Below are 25,562 nucleotides of genomic sequence, written 5' to 3'. Positions count from 1 at the left end.
GGGATGATTGTATTAAAGGCTGAGCTGTAGTCCACAAAGAGCATTCGGACGTAGCTTTGCCGCTGCTCTAGGTGACTCAGCACAGCGTGAAGGGCTGTGGCGATGGCGTCTTCTGTGGATCTGTTTGCACGGTATGCAAACTGGTGGGGGTCGAATTCTGGGGGGAGGTAATCCTTGATGTGCTGAAGGACTAGTCTCTCAAAGCATTTCATGATTACCGGTGTGAGGGCCACAGGGCGGTAATCATTCAGGCTGGAGATGGGAGACTTCTTCGGCACTGGGATGATTGTGGCTGATTTTAGACAGGATGGGATGGCTGCCTGATCCAGTGAGAGGTTGAAGAGTCTGGTGAAGATGAGGGTGAGCTGGTGTGCGCATGCTCTTAGTACCTTGCCAGGTACTCCATCTGGACCGGCCGCCTTCCTGGGGTTCACTGCTAGGAGCCAGAGGCCACTGTATATATTTATATATAAACATATATAAATAAAACCACTTTTTTTTACATTAATAATTCCTTTTGTGCATAATTTTATATTATTGTTAATAATAAATTAATTAAAGCAACAAAACAACCTGAAGAGCCGGTTCGGAGCCGAAAGAGCCGACTCTTTTTAGTGAGTCGAGCCGAAAGAGCCGGTTCTCTAAAAAGAGCCAGAAATCCCATCACTATGGCGCGAAATGCAAAGATACTGGAATAATTCAGCCGAAAATAAGGGACTGATAAGAGGTGTATACTACATAGATCATATAGTTTAAGTAGAACTTAAAAAAATTAAAGGTTTAAATTTTTTGTGAGTACATTATACTTGTGCATGCTTTTCTTAATTAAAACATGTATTGCTCCATTTTCTGTTTCTATCCTTAAACTGTATTTTTGTCTACGTAGATAAAATATTCGATAACAACAGCAGTGGGAGTCGACAGTTATTCACTTTATGCTTTTTTTCTTGGTATAACGTGCTGTAAGGCACCCATAGACTGCATAACAGACGTTTAAGTACGGTTATTGAATGCAGCATTGTGTAAACAGTGACACCCAGTGGTTACAATATATAATAATATGAGGTTGTTGCAGTACCATGTCCTCCCTCGGGGAGGCGCTTAAAACAACAGGAAAACCAGTAGAGGGAGGAGCGACCGCTGCTGCAGGTCTCCTCACTGAGCTAACTAAAGTCCACAATCAAGCTAGTTAGCGGGAGCGATGTGGTAAACGCTAGCGGTGATGCACTAGCAGTAAGAGACCATGGACTAGCTCGCCCCCGTAAGATAACTCCAGAGGGTTATTGCACCGTCTCGACAATCACTATAATCACGCAGTAGAGCGTTTCACCTGGATGTAATTAGCTTCTTCATTCATGCGCTCGTGCTGGTCCACGGGGGATTTTGAGCTGTGAGTGGCGGGCAAGCTCAGTCATCTGCTCGCAGGGGACAACACGGCTCAGTCACCGGTACGTTTGTTTTGTTGATAGCGTGCTAGCTGGCTAACAGTAACCAAGGGAGTTCAAATGTTAACGTTTGAAGAGATATAAGAGGTGCGACGGAGCCGCAGTTGCAAGGATGCACTCGTAGTGTATACATACATGTACACATAAATAAAGTGAGAAGCGACAGGGAACTAGCGTGCTTCCGAGTACTGAAAGCTTTGTGAAGTAGTCAGAGAACGCTAACATATGTGTTTGGGTCACTTTTACGCTATTGAACTGCTGTTGTGTTGCTCAGGAGCCACCAGGTCCTAGTTTAATGGCTGTAGTCATTTAGAGTTTTTATTGGCACAATGTTAACTGAATGTTTCTCCTATCAGAGCAGCAGTATGGTGGTCCCGGACAGTGCCAGCGTGGTGCCTCAGCCTGACAATGGTAGTCCGACTGGCCTCACGGAAAACTCCGAGCCGGGGTGCGAGGTGGCAGGAGAGGGAGGTCAAGACCTGGCAGGGGTGGAGCTGGAGGAGGTCCGAAAGCTGCAGGAGCTTGTGCGCAGGTTGGAGGTTCAGAATGAGACCCTGCGCAACAGGGGAAGCAAGACCGTCATCCACAGAGGAGCAAACAGTAACCTCACAGCTGCTGTCAACATCAACAAGAGGCTGGCTTGTGAAGAGGTGACAAACTCCCACCTCAGATTGGAGCACAGCAGCAGCCAGCTGGACAGCAGGGACTTGATGCTGTCACCTCCTCAGGACAGCAGCAGTGGAGAGGAGATGTCCCCCTTGCCTGTGGCTAGCAGGCTGGAGGAAGAGGATGATGAGGAAGAGGAGGATCGGGGTCTGTGTGGCGGCTTCCTAAAGTTGACCAGCAGCAACGGAGCAGCACAGTCTCAGGGCCAGAGCCAGACGCCGGAGAGCCCGTCTCAGGAAAGTTATGAGTCAGAGACACTTGCAGAGAGCGACTCAGGGGTGGACCAAACTGCACTGGATGAAGTGGATGTCCTAGATTTGGATGATGAGTGTGCAGACATAGAGGACGAGGAGAGCTGGTACGTCTCATTATCGGCAATGCTTTCTCTGGGTGTGCTTTGATCCCACTTGTTTGGGTACAGCCGGCATCTATTTGTGGCTTTAACTGTGTGGCTAAACATGTGCAGCAGAGATGGGGATAAAAAGTGATGTTCGTACAGCAGCAGCTGCGAAGAGTTACCTCCAGGGGAAGCTGAGCTCTGAAGTCACATTTAAAGTTTCAGTCTATAGGTAGAGGAGCCCCTTTAGCCACATGAGTCATTTGTGCCTTTTCATTTTAACCTCTGAATTCTTCAGTGTGATACTCCCCCACAGGGCAGTGACTGTGTAGCATGAGGCTGTTTGGGTTTAAAATTAGACTCTATTCTGAGTTGATGCAGAAACTGTGGTTATTTCTTATCCCACACAAACAAAGTGGGATAAGAAGTCGACACCTACTCCGATTATCTTTTTGTAAGCAGGAGAGAAAGTATACAGATTCTTAGCATTTCGACAAGGCATAAAATATTCAAGCGCAATTAGGAGAAAGTAAAAGAAAGCAGAGTCAGTGGGGAGTTGTTTCTTCTGTCTCAGATTTAACCTTGAGTCCTCAGACTCGAGTGACATGTCTGCTACCTGTTTGACAGCTTAGTCAAACACAAAGGATGTTCTTTTTTTAGTTCTAGCTGTCTGACTCAAGCATAAATAAAAAGGGTCTTGTATCAGGTGAAAGACTATCCTGTTTATTAAAAAAGAGACCACTAATTTGACTTAACCCAGTCAGAATAAAAAGGATATATCTGGATGTAATTAATATTCAGCCTTTTTAAAGCCTGATCTGTTTTGAACCAGTGTGACCTTTACTTGTTTTGTTTAATTGGCTGATAGCAATTACCTAAAAATAACATTAATATGGGGCTATGCAGGAGATCAGTCTAGACATGAGTGTTCATTCTGTCTCACAGTATTGTCCTAAACAGGTAGCATATTGTGTTCACTTTAGCAACTGAGGATCTGGGGATTTAACAGCCAGACCACTCATGACTTATTTTCAGTTTTACATAATTAGCCATACCATATGTGCTTTGTGGGGTTATCATAGCCAAAACATTAAGTAATCCTAAACAGCAGCATAATCTGATCTGCTCCGGGCTGAGTGGGTCCGCATGGCTGAACTACTTTGGTTGGGATTGCACAGCATGTGATTTGAGCCCCCCCCCCCCCCCCCCCCCCTTCCACCCTGTGTAATCACACCAGAACAGGGGGCCAAAACAGAAGGCAGCTACTGCAGTACTTTTATATTTATTGTTTTGAACCATTACTTTGTGAAAAGATTAGTAAAAGAAAACCATATTCTTGGGACAACATTTGAACTCACCAAGTTGGGTAATTTCTTTCTGGCATGTTTGTTTACTTGTTTTAAAAAAAAACTAGTTCAGACTCATAAAACTCAGGGGCCTTGGCTTCAGTGCTCCTAACTTGCACTTGTCACGCTAACACAGTGGAGCAGTGACAAAGGCTGTTGCTGCTCTCGACTGTGAAAGCATAAATATGACACAGCTGAATATGTTTTGTTATAATATCACTTTGGGGTTTATTTACAGTTATTACAGGATTGGTTTAAAAGTGTAAGAGACTCCTCAGTGCCAACATTGTGTTACGGCAGCTGTTGGCAGTGTCCTGCATAAATGGCAATAGCAACACTGTGAGCAAAACCGCACTGTGAATGGATCAAAAGCAAACAACATTGTTCTGCATCAAACAGCGGGTTTGTGCTTCTACTAAGAACCACCCTCCCCTCCTCTCCCTGCGCAGAGAAGCCGTGCTCTCTGTGCAGGACGTGTGACCTGAATATTGCTTCCTGCATTGTCGCTCATTCCAGTGGGGAAATGGGGTCCTTTTGTGTTTGCCCAAATGGGAAGATGATTTGTAGCTGATTGGTCCAGAACCAGTCAGTCTGGGCCCTTTTGTGTATCCGACTCAAAGCATCAGCCCATGTGATCAGCCACTTCAAAGCTTGTGGTGACTAAATGGCTGTTTGCTCTCACTAAGGCAACGTTGGACACATTGCGGAGGAAGCGTCTGACACTGCAGCTGCATAAAACTCATTTTTGGCTGACACTTTTGTCCTCAGTGGATATTTCTCATGTGTTTTTCATGCTGTAGAATGTAGCTCAAAATGATAGCGGGACTAAAAGCCACAAAACCGTTCCATCCACATCTGTGCTCAGCTGCTAATCTGAGTTTGACTCCGTGTTTTAGGCGTCTTTGGATGTGAATTTTGCATTTAACCAAAAGGAAATGAGGCAAATGTAAATTCAAGGTTGGTTCCGGCTTAAGCTGTGATAAAGATGTTCACAAGTACCTGCTTAAGATGATTTCCCACTCACTGTTTGCTTTGATTACATCATTGAAGTCAAACACAGTAACAGCCTGGTTGTTTGATGTGGGATCTTTGCTGCAGGATACTGTCCTTCTGTTGGGGAAAACACTGGGTGGCTGGGCGTTAGCATATCATGTGCAATCTGAGGAGAAAAAAACCATTCTGTTTTACATGGCTTTCACATCCACTCTTACCTTGCATAGCTCACACAGCAGCAGTTCACACTAATCTCCAGCTTGCTCCTATTTAAATGTTCTGCTTCTCAAATCCTGGCAAATACTGCAGCATGAAAGCATGATCAATATGAGAAGGATTAGACTGACTTCTTTATTCTCACTACTCTTCATTTCCCACATTTAGTGATATGTTTTTCTCTTGTGTGCTGCTTCTCTACAGGTTATATGTGTCTCCTAAAAAGCAGGTAGCAGATCCAGGGCCAGACTCTCCACTGAAGTGGTGTCGGCAGGTCCTTGACCATCGCAGCCCTGAGACCGAGATGGCTTGCCGGACTCTGATCAGTCGCTTGGACCAGAGTATGCAATTAGGATAGTTTACTATAACTGAAGAAAGTCTACTTTGTTTTTTGTTTTGTTTTTTCTTAAGAGTGCTGCATGGATGATGCATTTTTGTAGGGCCGATCCGGAAGTTAGCTTCTCCCTTTTTCCATGGCTTAAAGTGTTGTGCAGAAAATAGAGCCTGTGGGAACGCAGTCACCAAAAGTAAAACACTAATGTTAGGCTATAAAAAACAACAACAACAACCACTTTACCATCACCAGTGCTGAACTGTGTTCAGTGGGATTACTTTTAATGTCTTCCACAATTTCTGTAGTCTTAGTTAGCCATTTGTGAGCAGGCATCTTGTTCTGGACAAATTAAGGCTTGAAAATTTAGGAGTGGGATATTTATTCACATATTTATGTTTAGAACAAAATGTGAAAATGTCTAAAGCCTCTGCTAACCACAGAAGGTCTTTCCTTATTCTGCAGCGCTCTATTCACCCTCAGGTGCCAATGCTTAGATTACCAATCTTTCACGCTGTTGAACACTTTAAGCAAAAGAGCTTTGCCTATTCAATAAAATTAGTATCTGATGGTCTTTGATTTGTATCCCTGCCGTATGGTTAGATTATGGTTCAGCAGCACGTAGGCAGCTTCGGCCTGCCAATCTACCTGCAGTTTGGTAGATGGGTGCTGTGTCAATAATATGTGGTACAACCGGTCCGTGGGCAATACTTGCTTATGCTGTTGTTAGTTCACCAACCATCTATGGAGAAGAGCAAAGTTTTAACATGCAGACAGCTGAAGTGAAAGAGTTTCACTGCAGTCACTGTCTGTACTTTTCTTACTCTTTTCTCCACACTTCTCCCATTCCTGGTGAACTTCACTATCATGTTCTGGCTCACTTGTTAACCAATTGACGTTTGACCGTCATCCACGTCGAGCAATGTGCATTTGGGGTTTTGGTAGACTACACGAGAACAGTGTGTAGGCAAATACCAAAGCAGACGGACACAACTGTGAACGGTGGTAGAATAAATTAAGCATTAGAAATTCTAGGCCTAAACCAAGGTTCAGCCACGTCATTCAGCACATTTAGCACCCCAGCTTTACTTACTGCTTACCCCTGCTGTGCACAGGGCTGTATAACAAAGCCTAAACACTTGCCGTGAATCTTACTACGCCTTTCAGTGTGGATAGAAGTTTGCATCTGATCCGAAACACCCCATTCATTATTAAACCTGCGAGCAGCTCCCTCATCTTACATGCTGCAAAACCTGAACAGCAAAGCTATTCACACCAAGGCTGAATGACTACATGAAGTCATGGGTGGGATTGGATTACCTTCCTCCCGGAACAGCTCGTGTTTTTAAATGCCAGCACCAGGCCACGTATCCACCTGGATCATTCAAGCTTCAGAACAAGTCATTTAGCATGCGAGGTGCATGAATCAAGTTTTTAAGAAAAAACAAACAAACAAACAAAACAAGAATTTAATTGAGAAATTTTAACTATTGTGAGAGCTTTTTCTGAGGACATTTTACAAGTAACTTGATAGTGTCACATTGTGTATACAATAAGTACTCGTGTATTTTCCTTCCTGAGAACATGTGATATCTCCTGTCCTGTCGCCCGCAGCATCTCGATGGAGGAACATGTACAGCAGTCCATCAGAGGCGGGCTCGGCGGGCTCAGGCCTGATCTCTCCTGGGTACCACAAATCAACTAACAAATCCCTACTAACCTGTGGCAGTTCAGGTATGGCATGACATTAACACACAGCGCTTCTCATTTTCCCTACAACACAACAGTGAGAATAACATCAGTTACTGTAAGGATGTGGGTCTCACAGTGGTCTGACTGGTTAATTTTAAGGACTGCTTTAGCATTTTTGCATGTTTGAGCTATTTTACATATACTTTACATCGCTGCAAACCATTCTTCAAAGGTTTCTGTAAATGTTTATTTCATTTAATAACTGTTATGGATAAAATTTGCAAATACGGTCAGAAACAGTCGATGGGCATTTGTCCACACATTTGTGTGCAGCAGTCACTTTGGTTATTTAATGGTATTAATTCCTTATCTTAAGTATATTAACTTCTCTTATTAAATTAAATCAAGTTGATCTGAGCCTCAAATAAGCTAAAACTAAGGTGTGCCCTGCAGATAACACTGGTGTCTTTTGGAATATGGTTAGTAATTATGTAAAGTGTATGTTGTTTGTGCTCCCGGATGGGACACACACAGACACACAATGACAGTGTTAACATATGTAATATGTATGGTATGCATAATTTTGTTCCTTGAACATGTGATTGCAGTTGTAATAGTTGCTTTGCACATCATTTCTCACAGTTTTTTCAGCCCAGCAATGTCAGTGTTGCTGTGGAAACTCCTTTAATAACAAATCTTTGCGTGAACTTGAAAGTGCTTGGAGTATGTGTGGTGATTCTATCTAATGCCAGACTTTTTACATAACCAAATGCTGCTGGGTGATGTCGCCTCGCATTCATCAGGCATGTGTCAGGCTGAACTTTGGCTACAGCTTCCCAGGGCATCATCAGCAGACTGGGCTTTATAGACCAGTGCTGTAGAACAGGCTGTGGGGAGACAAACTAATGTCAGACTGTTAATTCTAAAATTGTGGGCCCACTTAGATAAATTGCATATTTAGTTTGTGATCTTGATGAAAGGTAGTACTGCATGCATTAGCCTGGGTCTGTTGAGTTATACCTTACAAAGCTCCATTTTTATCAGCCTGATTTTATGCTGATCAGCTAATGTCATGTTTAAAGTTGCCACTATCAGTATGCATAAGAATTTAAATATTGTGCTGTATTAATGAGTCATAAGGAAGTAGTAGGTTTTGGCTGTGGTCAGTATTCTGTCTATATTCTGTCTATATCGGTGTAATTCAACTTACTCTAACAGGTATTCTGCTTTGTTTAAAGGCGCCACAAGCATGCCCTCAGCCCTGAGTTCCCAGTCCTCCATAGACAGCGAGCTCAGCACATCAGATGACTCCATCTCAATGGGATACAAGCTGCAGGATCTCACAGACGTCCAGATCATGGCTCGTTTACAGGAAGAGAGTGAGTGTAGAAAGGTTATAGCATTTTGAGTGGCATCAGCTGATTATTTGCATTTATAGACGTCAGAGTCTCATCTGCAAAACTGAGTTTTGCTTGACTTTTAAGTTGTTTCATTTTGACCTGGTATTTCCGGCTCCAGGTCTGAGGCAGGATTGTGCTTCTAGCTCAGCATCTGCATCGCGCCGCAGCTCCACAGCGTCTCTGCAGTCCTTGCGCCGGGGCGGTACGTACAGCGACCAGGAGTTTGACACTTACAGCCTGGAAGATGAAGAGGATGACTTCTCCATGCCCCAGCGACGGCATCGTTTCACCCCTTCACCATTAGGCTCACCACGGTGCCTCTCTCCCTCGACTTCTAACCACGGTCAGGAATACAGCAGCCATCTCAGGGCCCCACGCACAAAAGGACCCAGGCGGTCTCTCCAGGGCCCCAGTGCAGAGCTGCTTAAATTTGCAAAGAGTGAGGGTAGGCTATAACCAGTGATACTTAAGCAGTTTTACTCTAGATAAGGGACAGCCATGGAGATTCTTCTGTTGTGACAATATACATTTGATTGTAGTTAAGTGTGTGTGTGTGTGTGTGTGTGTGTGTGTGTGTGTGTGTGTGTGTGTGTGTGTGTGTGTGTGTGTGTGTGTGTGTGTGTGTGTGTGTTTCCAGAGGAGTTGAGGCACAGCATGCCTAATCTGGCTCCCCGCACCAGCCTACGTTCCCTGGAGGCAGTCAGAACCAGCCGCAGCATGGAGGCTAACCTCCAGAGCTCTGGCAACCGCATGTCTCCCCTGACTCACTCCCCCTCCACAGGTAACCCCTCCTCACCTGGTCCCCACCACTCTAGAGATGGCACGATACCACTTTTTTATGTCCGATACCGGTATCATAAATTTGGATATCTGCCGATACCGATATGAATCCGATATAGTGTTTTTTAATCAACAAAACTGTTTTTTAAATATCTTGCTGCATTTTGTATAAGTTCATACTCAAGTTTAAAACAACAACTACACTAAAGCTATTCTGTTATACCTGTATGCAAAAAAAAAAATATTTCATAGTACAGCAATACTGATCAATCTAATAAACTTAAACCTACACCATCCTCCCTATTCTGGTATTTTAAAGAGTACTTAGCATAAATATTAAGCAACCTAACTAATAGGGTTCCAACTCCCAGCAACAACAAAAATAAATAAATAAAAAATAGGGAACCACCCCTCACGCTCCACCTCATGATGCTTAATCGACGTAATCAACCTTAATTTGATGCAGTGTGAAAAAAAATGCACAGAAATCAATTATTTCAAGAAATATTAAATAGATTCAACATCTTTCTTCAACAAAATTACAGACTGCACAGATGGTACCTTCCCAAAGGAAAAAGTACTATAGCTTACTAGGGTATATATATTAGACTTAATAGTTACTATATACAGTAATGGACTTCTATTCATTTTGCATCAAATTAAAACTTTGGCTGTCAGATAATTATTTATTAAAAGCTAGACATTTTAAATGAGAATAAGAAAGAAAAGTATGTCTTTGTGCCCCCTTTTCCCTGTTAATGCCCTATCGGCCCCCCTGGCTAAACTTTGCTAGATCCGCCCCTGCACAGTTACCAGCGTCAGCTACGTAGAAAAAGATCCTCGAGTAGAAAGTAATATTAAATACATTCTAACAATAGATGATCAAGCTTAAACGTGCTGCTGTTGTTCAGCCGCTGGTTTCCTCTTTCTGGTGCAAAGTGGGCCAAAAGCAAACTAGAGACACGGACTCGCGACAGAAAAGCCGATCAGCTGATCGTTAAGCAGTTTCATGATTGAAGTAGCAGCAAGAAGAGGCAGTCGCTTGTTAAGCTTAACGCAGGAATGCTTTACAAACATTCAGAGATGGACTTACACACTTGCTTTACTTCTCTCGGGATAACTTTGTCGGAGATGAAATGCCGAGTTGCTAGCGAAGCTCCAAATGCTATCCAGACCACTGACAGGTCCCGCATGCCACAGCCGCTCTATCACGTGATGCATACTGCTCCGACGTGCTTCGGTGCTTTTTTTTCCTGAGCTGTGATACACTTCTAGCCAATCATTTTACGTTTCCCAGGATAGTAGGCGGGGCCAGGTACGTACGTTCAGTTAGAGCAGAGCTACAGATTAAAAATGCCCAAGGCGAAGCGGTCAAAAGTCTGGCTGTACTTCACAGCAAAAGATGCAAACTCAGCAGCAACAAGTGCTTTAAGCTGATACTGTGATACTGTCAAAGGAGGTAACACCAAGAATCCGATGAAACACCAAGAATCCGATGAAACACCTGGCGACGCATAGCGTTTTTTTTAAAAGCCGAGAAATGCGCCGTATTTGATAGCTTGCTGCGAGACCTCACACTGTGCACGTTGGGTGGGTTGCCAGTTATCGGACCCGGAGCAACATCCCCCAAAAACCCGAAGAATAGAGTCCTGGCCCCTAGCCCTGCCAGTGTAGCAGAAATGATGAGGATGATGATGCAGCAGCAGCCGTTCTTCTCTGCGTGAGTCGCTTAATGTTGTTCGAGTGTAATTTACGTTGAGTAGGCTAACCACGTTATTACATTAATGCATGTAAGGTGAACTAGCAAACATCATCATAGCTACATGCGGCTGTCCTCTTGTTTGATGGCAGATACTCCCTTCACCCTGGACAAAAAGGCTAAAATGACCAAAGAAAAAGTGGGAAACAGCTGAACATGAGAGGATTTTGGACAAAGTTTGTGTTCTCCATTCTTTAAGCACCGGTTCGAGCACCGTTTAAGCACCGGCACCGTTTCAAAAGTACCGATTTGGCACCGGTATCGGATAAAACCTAAACGATACCCATCCCTAGAGATAACTCTTTGTGGTGTCACTTTAATCCTACAATTTAACCTGATCTTCACCTCTGCATGATCACAGGAAGAGTTTGACCAATATATATGTCTTTGAAGATCATGAGCAATGTTGCAGCACAGGGCCTGTTTTTATTTAGGAATTCATATATTCTATTATTTATCAGTCTAACTCTGACAGTACCATGCAAGCCATCATCTATAGGTTTTCACTGGATGCTTGGTACTTTTTTAGTACCTACTTGGCTGGGGTTCCAAGCGATCTACGAGGTCACATCCAAATGTGACCTCAGCAGATTGCACGTCACTGATTGGCTAATCAGCGGCATCACTTAATGAGTCATGGGAGGGTCTACATCATAAAAAGGAAACTTTTCATGAAGTTTCCTTTTCAAAACCCGTCAATGAGGAAAATCGCTACAAAGAAACGACACTGCGGTCCATGAGTCTGACGAAAAGCCACAGACTAAGCAGCAGGTATAGCATCGCCTCGAGGTGCTACTTTGTTGTAGAGCTCGTGTCGCATACAAGTGATGTCACGGGATGTTTGCCCGTGTTGCTATAACGACCCCATGCACATTAGGTGGTACTCAATTGTAATGGAATACGGTTTGCGTCAAGCCGATCCGAGCAGGTACTAATGGAAAAAGGGTATACACTATTGGTCACAGATACTTGCAGTTCCACAATTCTTTCCTCACCCTCTTCCCTGACATCCCCAGGTAACTTCCTTTCCATTCACCTGCTACATGACTGCACCACTACTCTGATAATTCAGTACTGTTTCCCTAAGCTTGTCTACAACTCCCGTGTACAACAAATGGCCTTACAGTAGCTTTTATTTACTGAAATTGTCTTAACGAAGTCATCTGGATTGAGATTTTGTTCTGTCACTCAAGGTATGGTTTGCAGTCGGCTGCGAAGCAGTGGTCAGTCTCCTCTCTCCCTGCGGACTCCAGTTAAAGCCGTCACTCCCGTGGGCTCTTTGGCAGGTGGTCGTCAGACTTCCAGAGGCCTACCTGTTGTCCAAGGACAACAGGCAGGAGGGAGCCGCAGGGTCCAGTCGCCAGGTTCTGCTAATGGAGGAAGCTACGTACCCGGCAGGGCTTCAGTTGGAACCGGGAGGCCCGGGGTAGGACGAGGTCAGGCTGCGTCTTCAGCCTCCACTAGAAGTAAACTTTCACAGCCTCAGAGGAGGTGAGTGCTCCAAAAAACACTCTTAAAAGAACTCTGTGTAATTTCAGGAAATCCCTCAGCTGCAAAGTGAACTGCAGTTAGTGTTCTACTACTCGTGGTTGCACACAGCTCATGCTTTCAGTCTGTGTGTAAACTAAGCACTAAAAACAGTGCGGTGTAGTAGTGCACATTTAAGGAATGGTGAGATGATGATGAGTATTTCCCATTATGCTATAGATACTTGGTTTCTTCTGTGAATTGAGACTAAGCTCCTCTTTTATTGACAGGTCTTTGGGCATGGCCAAAATCTCAGATGAGTCCTGGAAAGATGGCTGCTACTGAGGTCTCCTGGCAATGAAGGATGTTCACTGCTGCAAACATCACCCCGACTTCTCCCCGTTACCTCTAAATACAAAGAAAAACAGTCACTGTGTTCACAAATGTGTCATACAACCTCTGCCCCCCCCCCCCCCCCCCCCCCCCACCTTATTTCAGACTGGAGCGCTGGGCTGCACTGGATTTGTAGTTAATCTCTTTCCCTCGCATGAAACACTGTCAACCCACACAAAGAGAGGATGTGTAGGCAGACAAGAAGACATGTGCACACTCGACTTGTTAATACGGACCAAATCTGAGCTTCCAGAAGATATGCTTGTGTCAACTTTACTTATTTTTCTATGGTATTTGTGAGAAACTGCTGGAATATTAAGGGGTGTATTACTGTTCTGTTGATGTAATTGATATGAAGACAGTTTAAATGAAGATTTTTGCCAGTCTGTTCATTATCTGTGACTTACTCTAGATGAAGGTGCTGAGTATTGCATGCTTGGTTTTGTTTTTTTCCCTGAGCCCAAATGCCTTCTCTTCATTCTATACCTGCAATATGAGAAAACTTTCATGTCTCCCTACAATTATCTTTGGATTTCTGAATGTTTGAGTGGTTCATAGTGAAAATTATCTTTAGATTTGTGTTGTATTTGTGTTTTGCTGTTTGCTTACACGGCAACACAACTCCTACAAACCACACTGCCCTTACGAATTATCATAAAGAAGGAAAAAAAACATGGGTTGTGCCAAGGTGCATTAGAGCTGTAATTCCTTAATTCCAAAAGTAATTTTAGGTTGGTAAAGGTACTGTTAAAGAGTTTTCAAAGCATTTTTACTGCATATCTACATTTCAATTTTAGTGTCTGTTGTTGGGAAACCCACTAATAACAAATGTTTATGCACAAAAGGCCTCCTGCCTTAGTCAGCTATGCACCCTCATGAAGAGTGCCTCTGAATAATTAGCTGTTATGAAAACGATTAATAAAGTCTACCCTGAAACTCTAAATGCACTTCTGGTCATATTTAATCCATGTATGTTAAATCATGGTCTGTTCTGTATGAAAGGCTAATTAGTCGCACTATGCAGCACAAGCAATAGCAGCGGCAGTACCGTTACCATGTCCCGGATATTTCCTGGGTGCGTGACCAACCACTTCTCAAATGAGTGCTCAACTACTACCCACCCCTTGTGACAAAATGGCCTACAGGCCTCATCTTCGCAGGCAAAGTCTGAGCGCGCACACAGTACAAGCACATAAATGTTTATTTTATTTGTTACTGTGGTAATGTTTGAATTTCGCTCCTCTGAGCCCGCTTTAAACATGTCCCGATTAAGAGAATGACTGCGTTAATGTAACTCTGCTCTCTTATGCATGACGCAAATAGTAAGGGATCAGCGGTAAACGAGGCCACGCATTGTCTGCCCCCCGCCCTCCCTCTGCTTGTCAGGAAGCAAGCTGATTGGCCGAGGCCTAGCAAAGAGTGCCCGGGGATCCAAAACTGCAGGCCGCACTTAGCTTACCGTCAAAAATAAACCAAAAAAATAACAGACAAATCCGAGAAGGGGGAGAAACGCCGATAGAGTCAGAAGACAACGTTATCAGGTAAAATTATTCTGAGTCGATCAAAAACGAGTGTGGAATAAGACGCATGGGCCCAGTTGGACGTAGCGGGCCTCTTTCAGCCTTTTCGAAAAACAACATGGAAGATAATGCGGCACAAGCTGCACCACCTAGCTTAGCAGGCTAGCTAGCTGACCGGACGGCAGTCGTCGCACAAAACAGAGCGAATTGCAAAACTAGTGATCTCATTGGTCATCGTGGTTTGTTGTATGCGTTTGGGACTACATATGCATTATAACGTTATGTGTAACCGTTGCTTACATCGACGTATTGGACTGGTTATCGCGCACCTTGAATTAGCCTTTATGCTAAAACAAAATGGCGCTTTGAGACTCAGCCCTAGCTTCCTTGCTAGTTAGCTCCGGTGGGTGGAGGGCGGTAGCCATTGCATAACTGTGGTAGTTTCAGTGGCGGCCATAAACTCGGGAGCATGTGATTTTTGTGTAGATACTTAACACTTCAGAAACGATTAGTGCAACGGAACTGCATTTGTTTTGTTTTTTTTTACCCCAAAAGGATAAATATGTGAAAACTAGCAGCCACAACACCGCTACAGACAGCTGTAAATACATTTGCTTCATTTTAAATCGTCATGTGACGACAGTGCATTTCCTCCCACGAAATTAAGCAGGAGACCTTATCCAAAAGCTATCAGAACCGCTGCATGCGAGCTCGCCCGCCCTGCACACTGAGTCTTTTGTCTCTGCTGCGCTCCGGCCATCAAGCTCAACCAGCTCCAGGTGTATATAGCGATCTGTCCTCAGGTTGAAGCTGCATGTAGTACCCCTAATTGGCAGCAGAGGGAGGCAGTGGTCAACAACAACAACGACTGTCCACGGTTTAAAAATAAGTTTGTGTTCTGTATTTAAGGCTTACGGAGGTAGATTTTGCAATAGAGACTAGTGCTTTTCTTATGAACCCAACGCCAAATATTTGTGCATTTCTGCAAAAAATGAACAGCTGGTGTTCAGTTATAATCCCAAGCTCATGTGATAATTGTATTTTCTTTTACTTTGTCAGAATAATTCAGTATCTTGATGGAAGGAAGCACATCAGATATCCTGTTGGTTTTATTGTAAAGATTTTCTGTCGTCAAATGTGAAGGTATGTAATACTAACTGCATTTTTTCCCTTTCGGTTTTATTTTTAGCAGTGTATATGAAGTAAAGGTTAATGTAATCTGTGCTGCAATTTTCAGTCTGTTTTTACGGAGTGAAGACATGGATCAAGGAGGAGGGGTGTTAGAGCTGCACACTCAAGAGCTGAAGATGCCCCATGCTATGATCATGCAAGATTTTGGTAGGCAAATTAGCAAGAGAAATTAATACACGTGTTGTATTTGGCATTTAGCTGGAGCAGGGCGATATGACCAAAAATATTTTATCACAATATACATTTGGAAATTTGCGATAACGATATAATTGACACGAGACAAAATACTTTACAACTCCACAACTTTATTAGTGCAAAAAAAAAAATCCCCATCAATGTATTTTCACTTAAACAAGCAGCTGTTTTTTATGTGCAAGTTATATAAAAATTTAACAGTGCAAATGCTAATTCCTCGCTGACAGTTTAACCCTTTAAGACCTACCATAGAACCAAGTCCGCCAGAGCTTATATTATATTTTTACATGCTGTGGAGCCATTTTTGGGAGCATTTCAAGTTGCTATACATCAATACAACCATTACAGCCCAGATTTTAATAATATGTATTGGTCAGAAGGTTCCTTTGTGAGTGCGCATGCGCCATTAGCGTGCTGCCTGCTGTAACCCCTAATTTCCCTCGGGATGAATAAAGTATTCTGATTCTGATTAAGTGCATAGTAATTACATAAATTGCAAAAAAGTGCAATAAACTACAAAAAAATTGAAAATCGTTTTTGCTTTTTTAACATATATTTGTAGTTAGAGAAATTTAAGAGGCTTATCCCTCAAAACTGTAAATACAAAAAAGTTGCACAAAATAGTTTCCCACCACAGGAAATTTATTTTGAGTGTCTTCATAGTTTTATTTTTGAAATACACCAATTTTTATACACTGCAGGAAAAACGAAAATAAATATTATACTGCAAATTTGCAAAAAAGCAGCATATGCATCAAAATAAACTATTTCCAGCAGTGCAATATGAGTCCTCAGCATCCCAGAAACGACACAGAAAGTCATAAAGTCAAAGATAACTTTTAAAAAGACCAGTACAGGCCCTGAGGCCCTCATGGTAAAAAAGACTACAGTTCCGCAAAAATGACGTCACTTCCGGTTTCGGGCAGGTAATGGCGGAAATGCAAAAGTTCGCGCTGACGTCTATTCCAACGTAGGAAGTGTTATGAACAGCTGATCGGATCGGCAAAGCGTGTTTCTGGAATATTATGTTTTTGTTCCTGCAAGCGCTTTTTATGCAGTTTTTGTGGAAGGAAACCGTGACCTAGGACAAGCTGATGGCATAAGATGTAAGTACAACTCCTCCGGTTTCATATGCAAAAAAATTTTTTGCGCTAGCTTACGTGGTTGCAGTGCTACTGGGATTTAAAAATAGTTACGCAAAACAGAGCGTGTCCGCTCCGATCGGCTCTAAAGGGTTAACCAAAAGGCATTTCCAGTGGAAATTGGCCGACATATCCTCAGCATAACCATGTATAATATCCACAAAACCTAAAAAGAGGTTATACGCACACAATATGGTAATATTGTGTTGAAGCACTACATATCACTCCGCGAGGCTCCTGCCTACGATAGCCGTAATGCTCCAACAATCCATCAAGCGGTGCGGCTTCGTAGCTTAGCAAAGTCGTACTGAAACATTTGACAGATTTTCGAGCGCCGTGTACCACATAAAATCGTTTCGAGGTCAGTAAACACAACCAGAATTCATACATAAGGCACACGGGATTATAAGGGGCACTGTCGATTTTCAGAAAAATCAAAGGATTGATTTTAAGTGTGCGGTATTTTCCAAAAAACACGGTAATAACGACGGCCCGCTAGGATGCTCTACCAAAAATAGTGCTTTGTTGTGTATCTGACAGACGAAAGCTAAACCAGTTCCACACCACTGAAATTGCAGCATTTTTGCAAACCAATTCTGGTTCATCCGTTTCATTCAACGCTCCGGTTTCGCTCTTCTTATTCTCCGTCGCCGCCATGCTTTTTCCGCCATGTGCTTATGAAAACAAAGGCACTGCGCATTAGGGCTGGGCCATATCATACCGTTCACGGTAATACCGGTATAATTTTGGGCAACGATAGAAAAATGAAATATCGCGATAGAATATGAGTAAAACGCGCATGCGCAGTGCCTTTGTTTTTATACGCACACGTCGGAAAAAGCATGGCGGCGAAAGCAAATGTTGAATGAAACGGATGAACCAGAATTTAGCTTTCATCCGTCAGGTACACAACAAAGCACTATTTTTGGTAGAGCATGCTAGCGGGCCGTCGTTATTACCGTGTTGTTTGGAAAATACCGCACACTTAAAATCAATCCTTTGATTTTTCTGAAAATCAACAGTGCCCCTTATAATCCCGTGTGTCTTATGTACGAATTCTGGTTGTGTTTGCTGACCTCGAAACGATTTTATGTGGTACACGGCGCTCGAAAATCTGTCAAATGTTTTAGTGCGACTTTGCTAAGCTACGAAGCCGCACCGCTTGATGGATTGTTGGAGCATTACAGCTACCGTAGTCAGAAGCCTGGCGGAGTGATATGTACTGTGCTTCAACATAATATTACCGTATTGTGTGTGTGTGTGTGTATAACCTCTTTTTAAGTTTTGTGGATATTATACGTGGTTATGCTGAGGATATGTCGGCCAATTTCCACTGGAAATGCCTTTTGGTTAAACTGTCAGCAAGGAATTTGCATTTGCACTGTTAAAATTTTATATAACTTTAATGCACATAAAACAGCTGCTTGTTTAAATGAAAATATATTGATGGGTTTTTTGCACTAATAAAGTTGTGGAGTTGTAAAGTATTTTGTCTAGTGTCAATTGTATCGTCAGTTATATCGTTATCGCAAATTTCCAAATGTATATCGTGATAAATATTTTTGGTCATATCGCCCTGCTCTACTGCGCATGCATGTTTTACCCATATTGTATCGCGATATTTCATTTTCTTATCGTTGCCCAACATTATACCGGTATTACCGTGAACATATGATGGCCCAGCCCTACATTTCGCTAATATTTAGAGACCAATTTCCCAAAAGGCGCAAGAAACCTGAGTGTCAAGCTAAATAAGGAAGTCAAAGTGACATCACATTGTCATTAGCAAATTTTAATCGTATACTAACAAAAAATGACACTCTTTCACAATTATTTGACTAATATCAAGCTTTAATTGTGATTTTTAAAAACTCTTTATATCATCAGTTGCAGGCATGGGGGGTCTGGCTCACATTGATGGGGAGCACATTGTGGTGTCGGTGCCAGAGGGTATGCTGCTTTCTGATGTCATGACAGACGAGGGCATCCTCCTGGAGCACGGACTTGAGGTGGAAGGTCTGGAGACTCAAGTTGTTCAAGGCCTGGAGACGGAGGTAGTGGAGAGCTTACATGCAGATGTAGAAGGCTTGGAGGCAGAAGTTGTTGAAGGGCTACAGACACAGGTGGTAGAGTTAGAGGCTCAGGTTGTTGAGGGCCTAGAGGGAGAAGTGGAAGTGGAGGGCCTAGAGGGAGAAGTGGAAGTGGAGGGCCTCGAGGCGCAAGTGGTGGAGAGCCTGGAAACTGAGGTTGATGTGGAGGGTCTGGAAGCTCATGTTGTTGAGGGCCTTGAAGAGGAAGTGGAGGTGGAGGGCCTAGAAGCTGAGGTTGTCGAAGGGCTGGAGGTGGATGTGGAAAGTCTGCAGTCCCAAGGTGTGGAGGCCCATGAAATGAGCACTGAAGACATGGTGCCTTCAGAACACAGTGTAATCATGCCTGAAAATATCCTGGGGACTGAAGTTGCAATAGAGGAAGCCCTGGACGCCCATCACCACCATGTTCTGACCTCAGACCTCATACAGGACGCAAACCACCATCATGACGACATGCCAGACCAGGTGTTTGTGGCAGAGCTGCTGTCTGAACACCAGGACAACACACTGGACCACCAGCTTGTGTCTGAAGGGTTGATGGTGACCGAGGCCAATGCCGAGACCATAATCCACGAACAGCTGCCAACTGAGGCTGTTCCCCTACAGACAGATGAGGATGATGATGCAAGGAGTAGCTCCGAGGATTACCTGATGATCTCCTGTAAGATATCTTGGCACATAACACGGCAAAGATTTTTTTATAAAGTTACATTTTTTGCATAACCATTGGTATTTGTTTTTGGTTTTTTTTAAAGTGGATGAAGTGGGAGAAAAGTTGGACATAGGGGACACTCCCCTTGAGATCAGCACTGAAGTAATGGAAGACAAGGACTCCAAAGAGGAGGATGGCTCTGAGGTCATAAAAGTCTACATCTTTAAAGCTGAAGCAGATGATGATTTGGGTAAATGATCTTCAGTACGGTACATCCAGCCATGTTTGTGTTAAAAGTCATATGGGTCATTGAGTTTTTGGTGTTTGTTTTTTTTTGTTTTGTTTTTTTCAAGGTGGGACAGAGGTAATAACAGAGGATGATTACCAGAACGGCCATCCTGATTTGGAAGCAGCTTCATCGGGCAGACTGGGAGTTGGCCGTGACAAAATGGTCTACATGGCAGTCAAGAACCATCCAAAGGAAGAAGAGGATGATGAGGATGACAGCGATGATGATGAAGATGAAGACATTGGTATGCCCTTTATATGAAAGGGTTAGATGGGTAATTTTTCCTAAATTAGTAGTTTGAGATAAAACCATGTTCTATGACTGCTGAAATAGATTATTAAGAGGAAGATGCTATGCTGCAGCATTACTGTTTAAATGAGATGCTCAGCAAGATGATTTGGGGTCAGTATGTGTGGCAAATGTGTTTAAAAGACGACTTAGCAGTCAGAGTTTGTTTTGAAAAGTATCAAAGTAGAAATAAGGCAAGGTCATCCATTCTGTTGTTATTGGGGTGTTATGTGCTGCAATGCCTGTGCAGGTAATACAATTGATCAAGTGAAGAATGGAGCAGCTACACCATTTTTGCAAATCCGTGAGGGACTGGGTGCAAACCGTGCTCTCAAAACCAAATCGAAGAAGAAGAAGAAAGGCGAAACACGGCAGTGTCAGACTGGTAGGATCAGCATGTCATATTGATACTGATACATACCTTAAATTGATAATTTTTATCTGTGTTGTCACCAAGTCTGAATGTATATAATTTTATCATTCACATTCGAGGAAAACTTAGAATAATAATGGTTGATTGCAATGTTGCATACTCTCTCTTTTTTCAAACTTCTCTGTCCAGCTGTTATCATTGGACCAGATGGGATGCCTTTGACCGTCTACCCTTGCCACATCTGTGGAAAGAAGTTTCGCTCGCGGGGCTTCCTCAAATGCCATATGAAGAACCACCCGGACCATCTGCTCAAGAAGAAGTATCAGTGTACAGACTGCGACTTTACCACCAACAAGAAAATCAGCTTTCACAACCACTTAGAGAGTCATAAGCTCCTGAGCCACAACAATGAGCGATCTCCAGAGTATACAGAGTACGCGCGGCGCTACCATGAGTCTAGCCCACTGGGCTCAGACAAGCTCATTGTCAAGGATCGGGAGCCCAAACTGCATCACTGCAAGTACTGCGATTATGAAACAGCTGAACAGGGCCTGCTCAACCGTCACCTGCTGGCTGTGCACAGTAAGAACTTTGCACATGTGTGTGTTGAGTGCGCCAAAGGCTTCCGTCACCCATCGGAGCTGAAGAAACACATGCGCACCCACACAGGCGAGAAGCCCTACCACTGCCCGCACTGCGAGTTCCGCTGTGCAGACCAGTCCAACTTAAAGACTCATATCAAGAGCAAGCATGGCGCAGATCTGCCTTTCAAGTGCAGCCACTGTCCCCAGGCTTACGCTGATGCACGGGAACTGCAGCGCCACATAGAGATGGTGCAGGGCCACAAGACCCACCAGTGCCCGCACTGTGAGCACAAGAGCACCAACTCCAGTGACCTGAAGAGGCACATTATTTCAGTTCACACCAAGGACTTCCCCCATCAGTGTGACGTGTGCGAGAAAGGCTTTCACAGGCCCTCAGAGTTGAAGAAACACGCGGAAACACACAAAGGCAACAAAGTGCACCAGTGCCGGCATTGTAACTTCAATGCACCCGACACTTTCACCCTGAGTCGCCATATCCTATCCCTGCATACGAAGGACCTACCCTTTAAGTGCAAGCGCTGCCGGCGAGGCTTCCGGCAGCCCGCCGAGCTGAAGAAGCACATGAAAACGCACAGTGGTAGAAAGGTATATCAGTGCCAGTATTGTGAGTATAACAGTACGGACGCTTCTGGCTTCAAACGCCACGTCATCTCTATCCACACCAAGGACTACCCCCACCGCTGCGACTACTGCACCAAGGGCTTTAGGAGGCCTTCAGAGAAGAGCCAGCACATAGCCAGGCATCACAAAGACATGTTGATGTAATGTCATTGCACACAAACACACTCCTCTTTACCGAGTAAATCTGTGTCACACACACCCAGAGGTAATTTTAGTGTATTAACAAAGAAATGATGGATGCAGGCAGTTGATGAAGAAAACAACATTATAATTGCTGTTCTGTGTTCTGTGTCGTTTTGGGTCTAAACCTCCTGCCCCCAGGAGTAAATGCAAGAACACGTTTTAGGATGGGGGTTAAATCTGGAAAAAAAACAAAAAAAAAGACAGTGTGTACACTGAGCGGGACAGTTGTAAATTGTCTTCGGTGGCAGAAAAAAAATCACATATGAACATATATTCAGGGTTTCAAATGTCTATATTTTTATACCCACTCAGCTGAAATGCTGCAAGATGATGACTGTGTCTAGTAAAACAGAAAAGTGGTGTTTTGGGGACGTCATGCTAGTTCTCCAGACGATGTGGAACGACTACATGAGAAGTTTGCCTCCATAGTACCAACTAGTATCTTGACCTCATGAACCAGCTTTTACCCTGACATTTTTTTGTTTTTTCTTTTCTAATGCTATCTGGTCTTTAATGAACAGAGCCATTCACAAGTTCAAAATGGGTTCGTCACTGATGTTGAGACGTAATGCATCTTGAAAAATATGTTTCATTAAATTTAACCGTTAAACTCACATCATTTTGGATTTTCCTCTCAACCCTGAACTCTTGGAGCCCCATTAAACGAATCGTGTATAAAACAGTATAGACTATTTTCAGTTAAATACGTCTTACAAGTTGAATCAGAAATGCTACTCTCTGGTCAGCAGAGTCTAGCATGGAGCAGAAGGGTGGAGTTGGTATGTTAGAATATCCCTTTAGTGTACACATCTCTGACTGGTGTATTATTATTATAATTATATATGACATTGACAGATGGTTGGCTTCACATATAATAACCAGTGACTTGGTTACGTGTGAATGCCACTGTAAGTACGTGTGATGTTACCTATGACACAGATAACCATTTGATAGCAATCATGCCTTACATCCGTTAGTCTTTATCCTTTAAGCACTGATGCACACTGCTAATCAGAAAATAAGTGATTTTTAACTCTCAAACATGCTGTATCAATGCCATTCTCTCAGAGATTATGTGTTTGAGTCAGTAGAAAGCACTTTAATAATTTTGTTTTTGTATTTTAATGACATGTATGAGAGTTTATTATCTGGGGATATGTATAGATAAATAGATAGAAATATCCCAAGATATTAAACACGTACAGAGCTTTGTGAGTGGGTAAAGGTAAAGATTGTTTTTGAGTGTTATCTCTAATGAGCAGCGATCATTACTGCATCACAACTGAATTGTCATTGAAAGTGGTGGGTGAAATCGCTTATTGTTTTGTTCTATGGATAAGTGATTGGGTTTTGTGTTTTTGTTTGTGCTCACTAACAAGTTTCCCAGACACTAGCCCTACAATCCCAAATAGCCCGACCCAGTCCCAAGCACGGGATTATTTCCTTCAAGTCATTGCTCATCATATTGGCATTAGTCTTTAAAGTATGCACATATGCTGTCTCCATGAAATTAATTGTGGTATATATTAAAAAAAATCCCTGCATTTCGTGTACCTTAGTCTATATTTTCTTTCAGTCTGATTGTGGATAAACTACTGGTGGGGAAGAACCAAAATAAACAATTATCTTTTTACCCTTTTTGTCCTTTCTGTCTAAAAAGAAGGAAATGTTAAAAGCTAACAGGGAAATTTACACATAGCTACTGTATTACCAGTAAATCAGTTTGGCTTTTCCTTATTTTCCACGTCAGTGCTTCACCTAGTCTGCGTCTTGCATCCTCGTTTCTCATTAAGATTTTAATACTCAACTTACTGCCAGGAGTACATGAAGGATTGGCGTTATAACTCGCTATTTATCCAGTTTGCATCAGTCTATGTCTTTATAGGACCTAATGATTATCTGAGTTGTAGCTGTCTCTTTATCAGTTTCATGTACATAGTGCATTTTCAGTGATTGTACAACCATCAGGCATTAATAGATGATGAAATATGGAGTAAGCTTCAGCAGCTCAGGTCTAGAGATTGATTGCTAAAGAGAATTCAAACTTTCTCTGCTTCACGAGCTCGTCATCCCACATAATTGTGCTTAAATGTAGGATTTACTGTGAGAAGGCAGAGCAGCACCGCACTCTCCCAGAATGTATATTTTTCCACTTGTGTCAGCACAGAGAAGCTGAAGAGAAACCTGAGCTCCCTTTGGCCAGGCTGCTTTATTTAGTTGTTTTTTTTTTTAACTACTACGTCGGGATCCTGCAACTTCAAGAGCCTCTTTAACTTGGCAAGTAGATCTGATACATACTGTACAAGCTGAGATGCTTCAAAGAGCGATCATAGCCTTGTTGGCTTTGTGCAAGGCTGAGACAACAGTGTGGGGAAAACTACCTGGCGCAGTTGCACAATCCTCAAACATGAGGTGAATCTGAAATAGTCTTCCCCAGCAGGATAGAACCACAGAAGCGAATTTTAGCTTGTTTTATGAACTCGTCGCCTAACAGTCTGCTTATATCTACATCATGTGTGGGTCACAAAACAGGTTTTGTGCGCTGAAATAAAAAAACAAAACTAATGGTCCTAGTGCAGTTTTATTATTACAGCAATTTACTGTTAATATAAGTGCCTGAAAGTTAGACAGACTGTAATAGTCAAATTTTTCAAAGAAGCTTTCTTGTCATAATAGAAATAAAAGGTTTAAGAGTGAGCCTATGTGCACAACAGCGAAGCCTTGAACCTAAAACAGCTACATTGAATTCACCCACCATTAATGTCATTATATTGTTGCTTTTCCCATTGTGGTGCTCCCAAAAGGGTATATTGTTTGCAAGTTGCTTGCAGATCTACCTGAAAGCAGGACTGACGAAAAGAAAAACCCCTTCACTTTGGATCAAACACCACATGCAGTCACTGGCCACTTTATTAGGTACACATTGCTTGCACTGGGTTAAATCCCCATTTACATTTAGAGTTGCCTTAATTCTTTTTGGCATGGATTCCCTAATATTTTGGTCCATACTGACACGTGTCAATGTGAATCTCCTGTTCCACCACATGCCATATGAGCTCTGTTGGATTGATTTAGTGACTGGAGGCCGTTCGACTACATTGAACTCGTGTTCAAGAAACCAGTTTGAGATGATTTGAGTTTTGTGACATGGTTAACCTGCTAAAAGCAGCCATCAGATGATGGGTGCACTGTGGTCACAAAGGGATAGACCTGGTCAGCAACAGTACTCAGGCAGGCTGTGGGATATAAATGATGTTCAGCTAGGACTGAGAGCCCAAAGTGTGCGAAAAATATCCATCACACCATTACACCACAACCTTTGATGGCAGTATGGATTCATGCTTTCATGTTGTGATGCTGCCAAATTCTGACCCTACTATCAGACCAGGGAGCGTTTTTCAAATCTTCTGTTGTCCAGTTTTGGGGAGCACATTTGATCTGTAGGTTCAGTTTCCTGTTTTTAGCTGTCAGGAGTGACACAAGCTGTGGTCTTCTACTGCTGCAACTCATCTGGTTTTATGTGTTATAGATTCATAGATGCTCTTTTGCATAACTTAGTTGTTAAGAGTGGTTATTGGAGTTACTCTT

General features: G+C 43.0%; 2 protein-coding genes across 5 annotated transcripts; both read left to right on the top strand.

Annotated features, from left to right (window-relative positions):
• Positions 1–1,105: 1,105 nt before the first annotated feature.
• Positions 1,106–13,784, top strand: LOC147337806 (SLAIN motif-containing protein-like). Of its 4 annotated transcripts, none has more exons than XM_086311275.1 (9): positions 1,106–1,448; positions 1,807–2,469; positions 5,208–5,344; positions 6,949–7,068; positions 8,265–8,405; positions 8,545–8,871; positions 9,064–9,207; positions 12,159–12,456; positions 12,723–13,784. In XM_086311275.1, the coding sequence occupies exons 2-9, from the start codon at positions 1,811–1,813 to the stop codon at positions 12,775–12,777; spliced, it is 1,881 nt and encodes a 626-aa protein (XP_086167401.1). In that variant the 5' UTR covers positions 1,106–1,448; positions 1,807–1,810; the 3' UTR covers positions 12,778–13,784. The 4 variants fall into 4 exon arrangements, with proteins under 4 accessions (XP_086167401.1, XP_086167392.1, XP_086167410.1 ...); XM_086311266.1 differs by having other exon boundaries at positions 1,107–1,448; positions 1,802–2,469; positions 12,723–13,783; XM_086311284.1 differs by lacking the exon at positions 1,106–1,448 and adding an exon at positions 1,501–1,597 and having other exon boundaries at positions 1,802–2,469.
• Positions 13,785–14,179: 395 nt separating this feature from the next.
• znf711 (ZFX family zinc finger ZNF711) lies at positions 14,180–23,607 on the top strand. The gene is made up of 8 exons (XM_086311253.1): positions 14,180–14,366; positions 15,405–15,488; positions 15,583–15,683; positions 18,761–19,624; positions 19,719–19,865; positions 19,969–20,148; positions 20,443–20,577; positions 20,755–23,607. Exons 3-8 carry the CDS (start codon positions 15,605–15,607, stop codon positions 21,933–21,935), a joined length of 2,586 nt encoding a protein of 861 aa, XP_086167379.1. The 5' UTR covers positions 14,180–14,366; positions 15,405–15,488; positions 15,583–15,604; the 3' UTR covers positions 21,936–23,607.
• The last annotated feature ends 1,955 nt before the right edge of the window (positions 23,608–25,562 follow it).

This window comes from Aulonocara sp. 'chitande type north' Nkhata Bay, linkage group LG2 (assembly GCF_057382095.1).
Source record: "Aulonocara sp. 'chitande type north' Nkhata Bay isolate Kocher_YH1m ecotype deep benthic linkage group LG2, A_spYH_male_GT1.1, whole genome shotgun sequence".
In the NCBI taxonomy this organism is placed as follows: domain Eukaryota; kingdom Metazoa; phylum Chordata; class Actinopteri; order Cichliformes; family Cichlidae; genus Aulonocara; species Aulonocara sp. 'chitande type north' Nkhata Bay.
Note: the sequence above shows the minus strand (reverse complement) of the source record. Positions and strands in the feature narration are given on the sequence as shown.

Excerpts from the sequence above, each read along its gene's own strand:
- LOC147337806 (XM_086311275.1), top strand. The coding sequence starts at position 1,811 with ATGGTGGTCCCGGACAGTGCCAGCGTGGTGCCTCAGCCTGACAATGGT. Across the intron at positions 2,470-5,207 it reads ATAGAGGACGAGGAGAGCTG|GTTATATGTGTCTCCTAAAA; the intron begins GTACGTCTCATT and ends GCTTCTCTACAG. Across the intron at positions 8,406-8,544 it reads GGCTCGTTTACAGGAAGAGA|GTCTGAGGCAGGATTGTGCT; the intron begins GTGAGTGTAGAA and ends TTCCGGCTCCAG.
- znf711 (XM_086311253.1), top strand. The coding sequence starts at position 15,605 with ATGGATCAAGGAGGAGGGGTGTTAGAGCTGCACACTCAAGAGCTGAAG. Across the intron at positions 15,684-18,760 it reads TATGATCATGCAAGATTTTG|TTGCAGGCATGGGGGGTCTG; the intron begins GTAGGCAAATTA and ends TTATATCATCAG. Across the intron at positions 20,149-20,442 it reads TGATGAAGATGAAGACATTG|GTAATACAATTGATCAAGTG; the intron begins GTATGCCCTTTA and ends ATGCCTGTGCAG.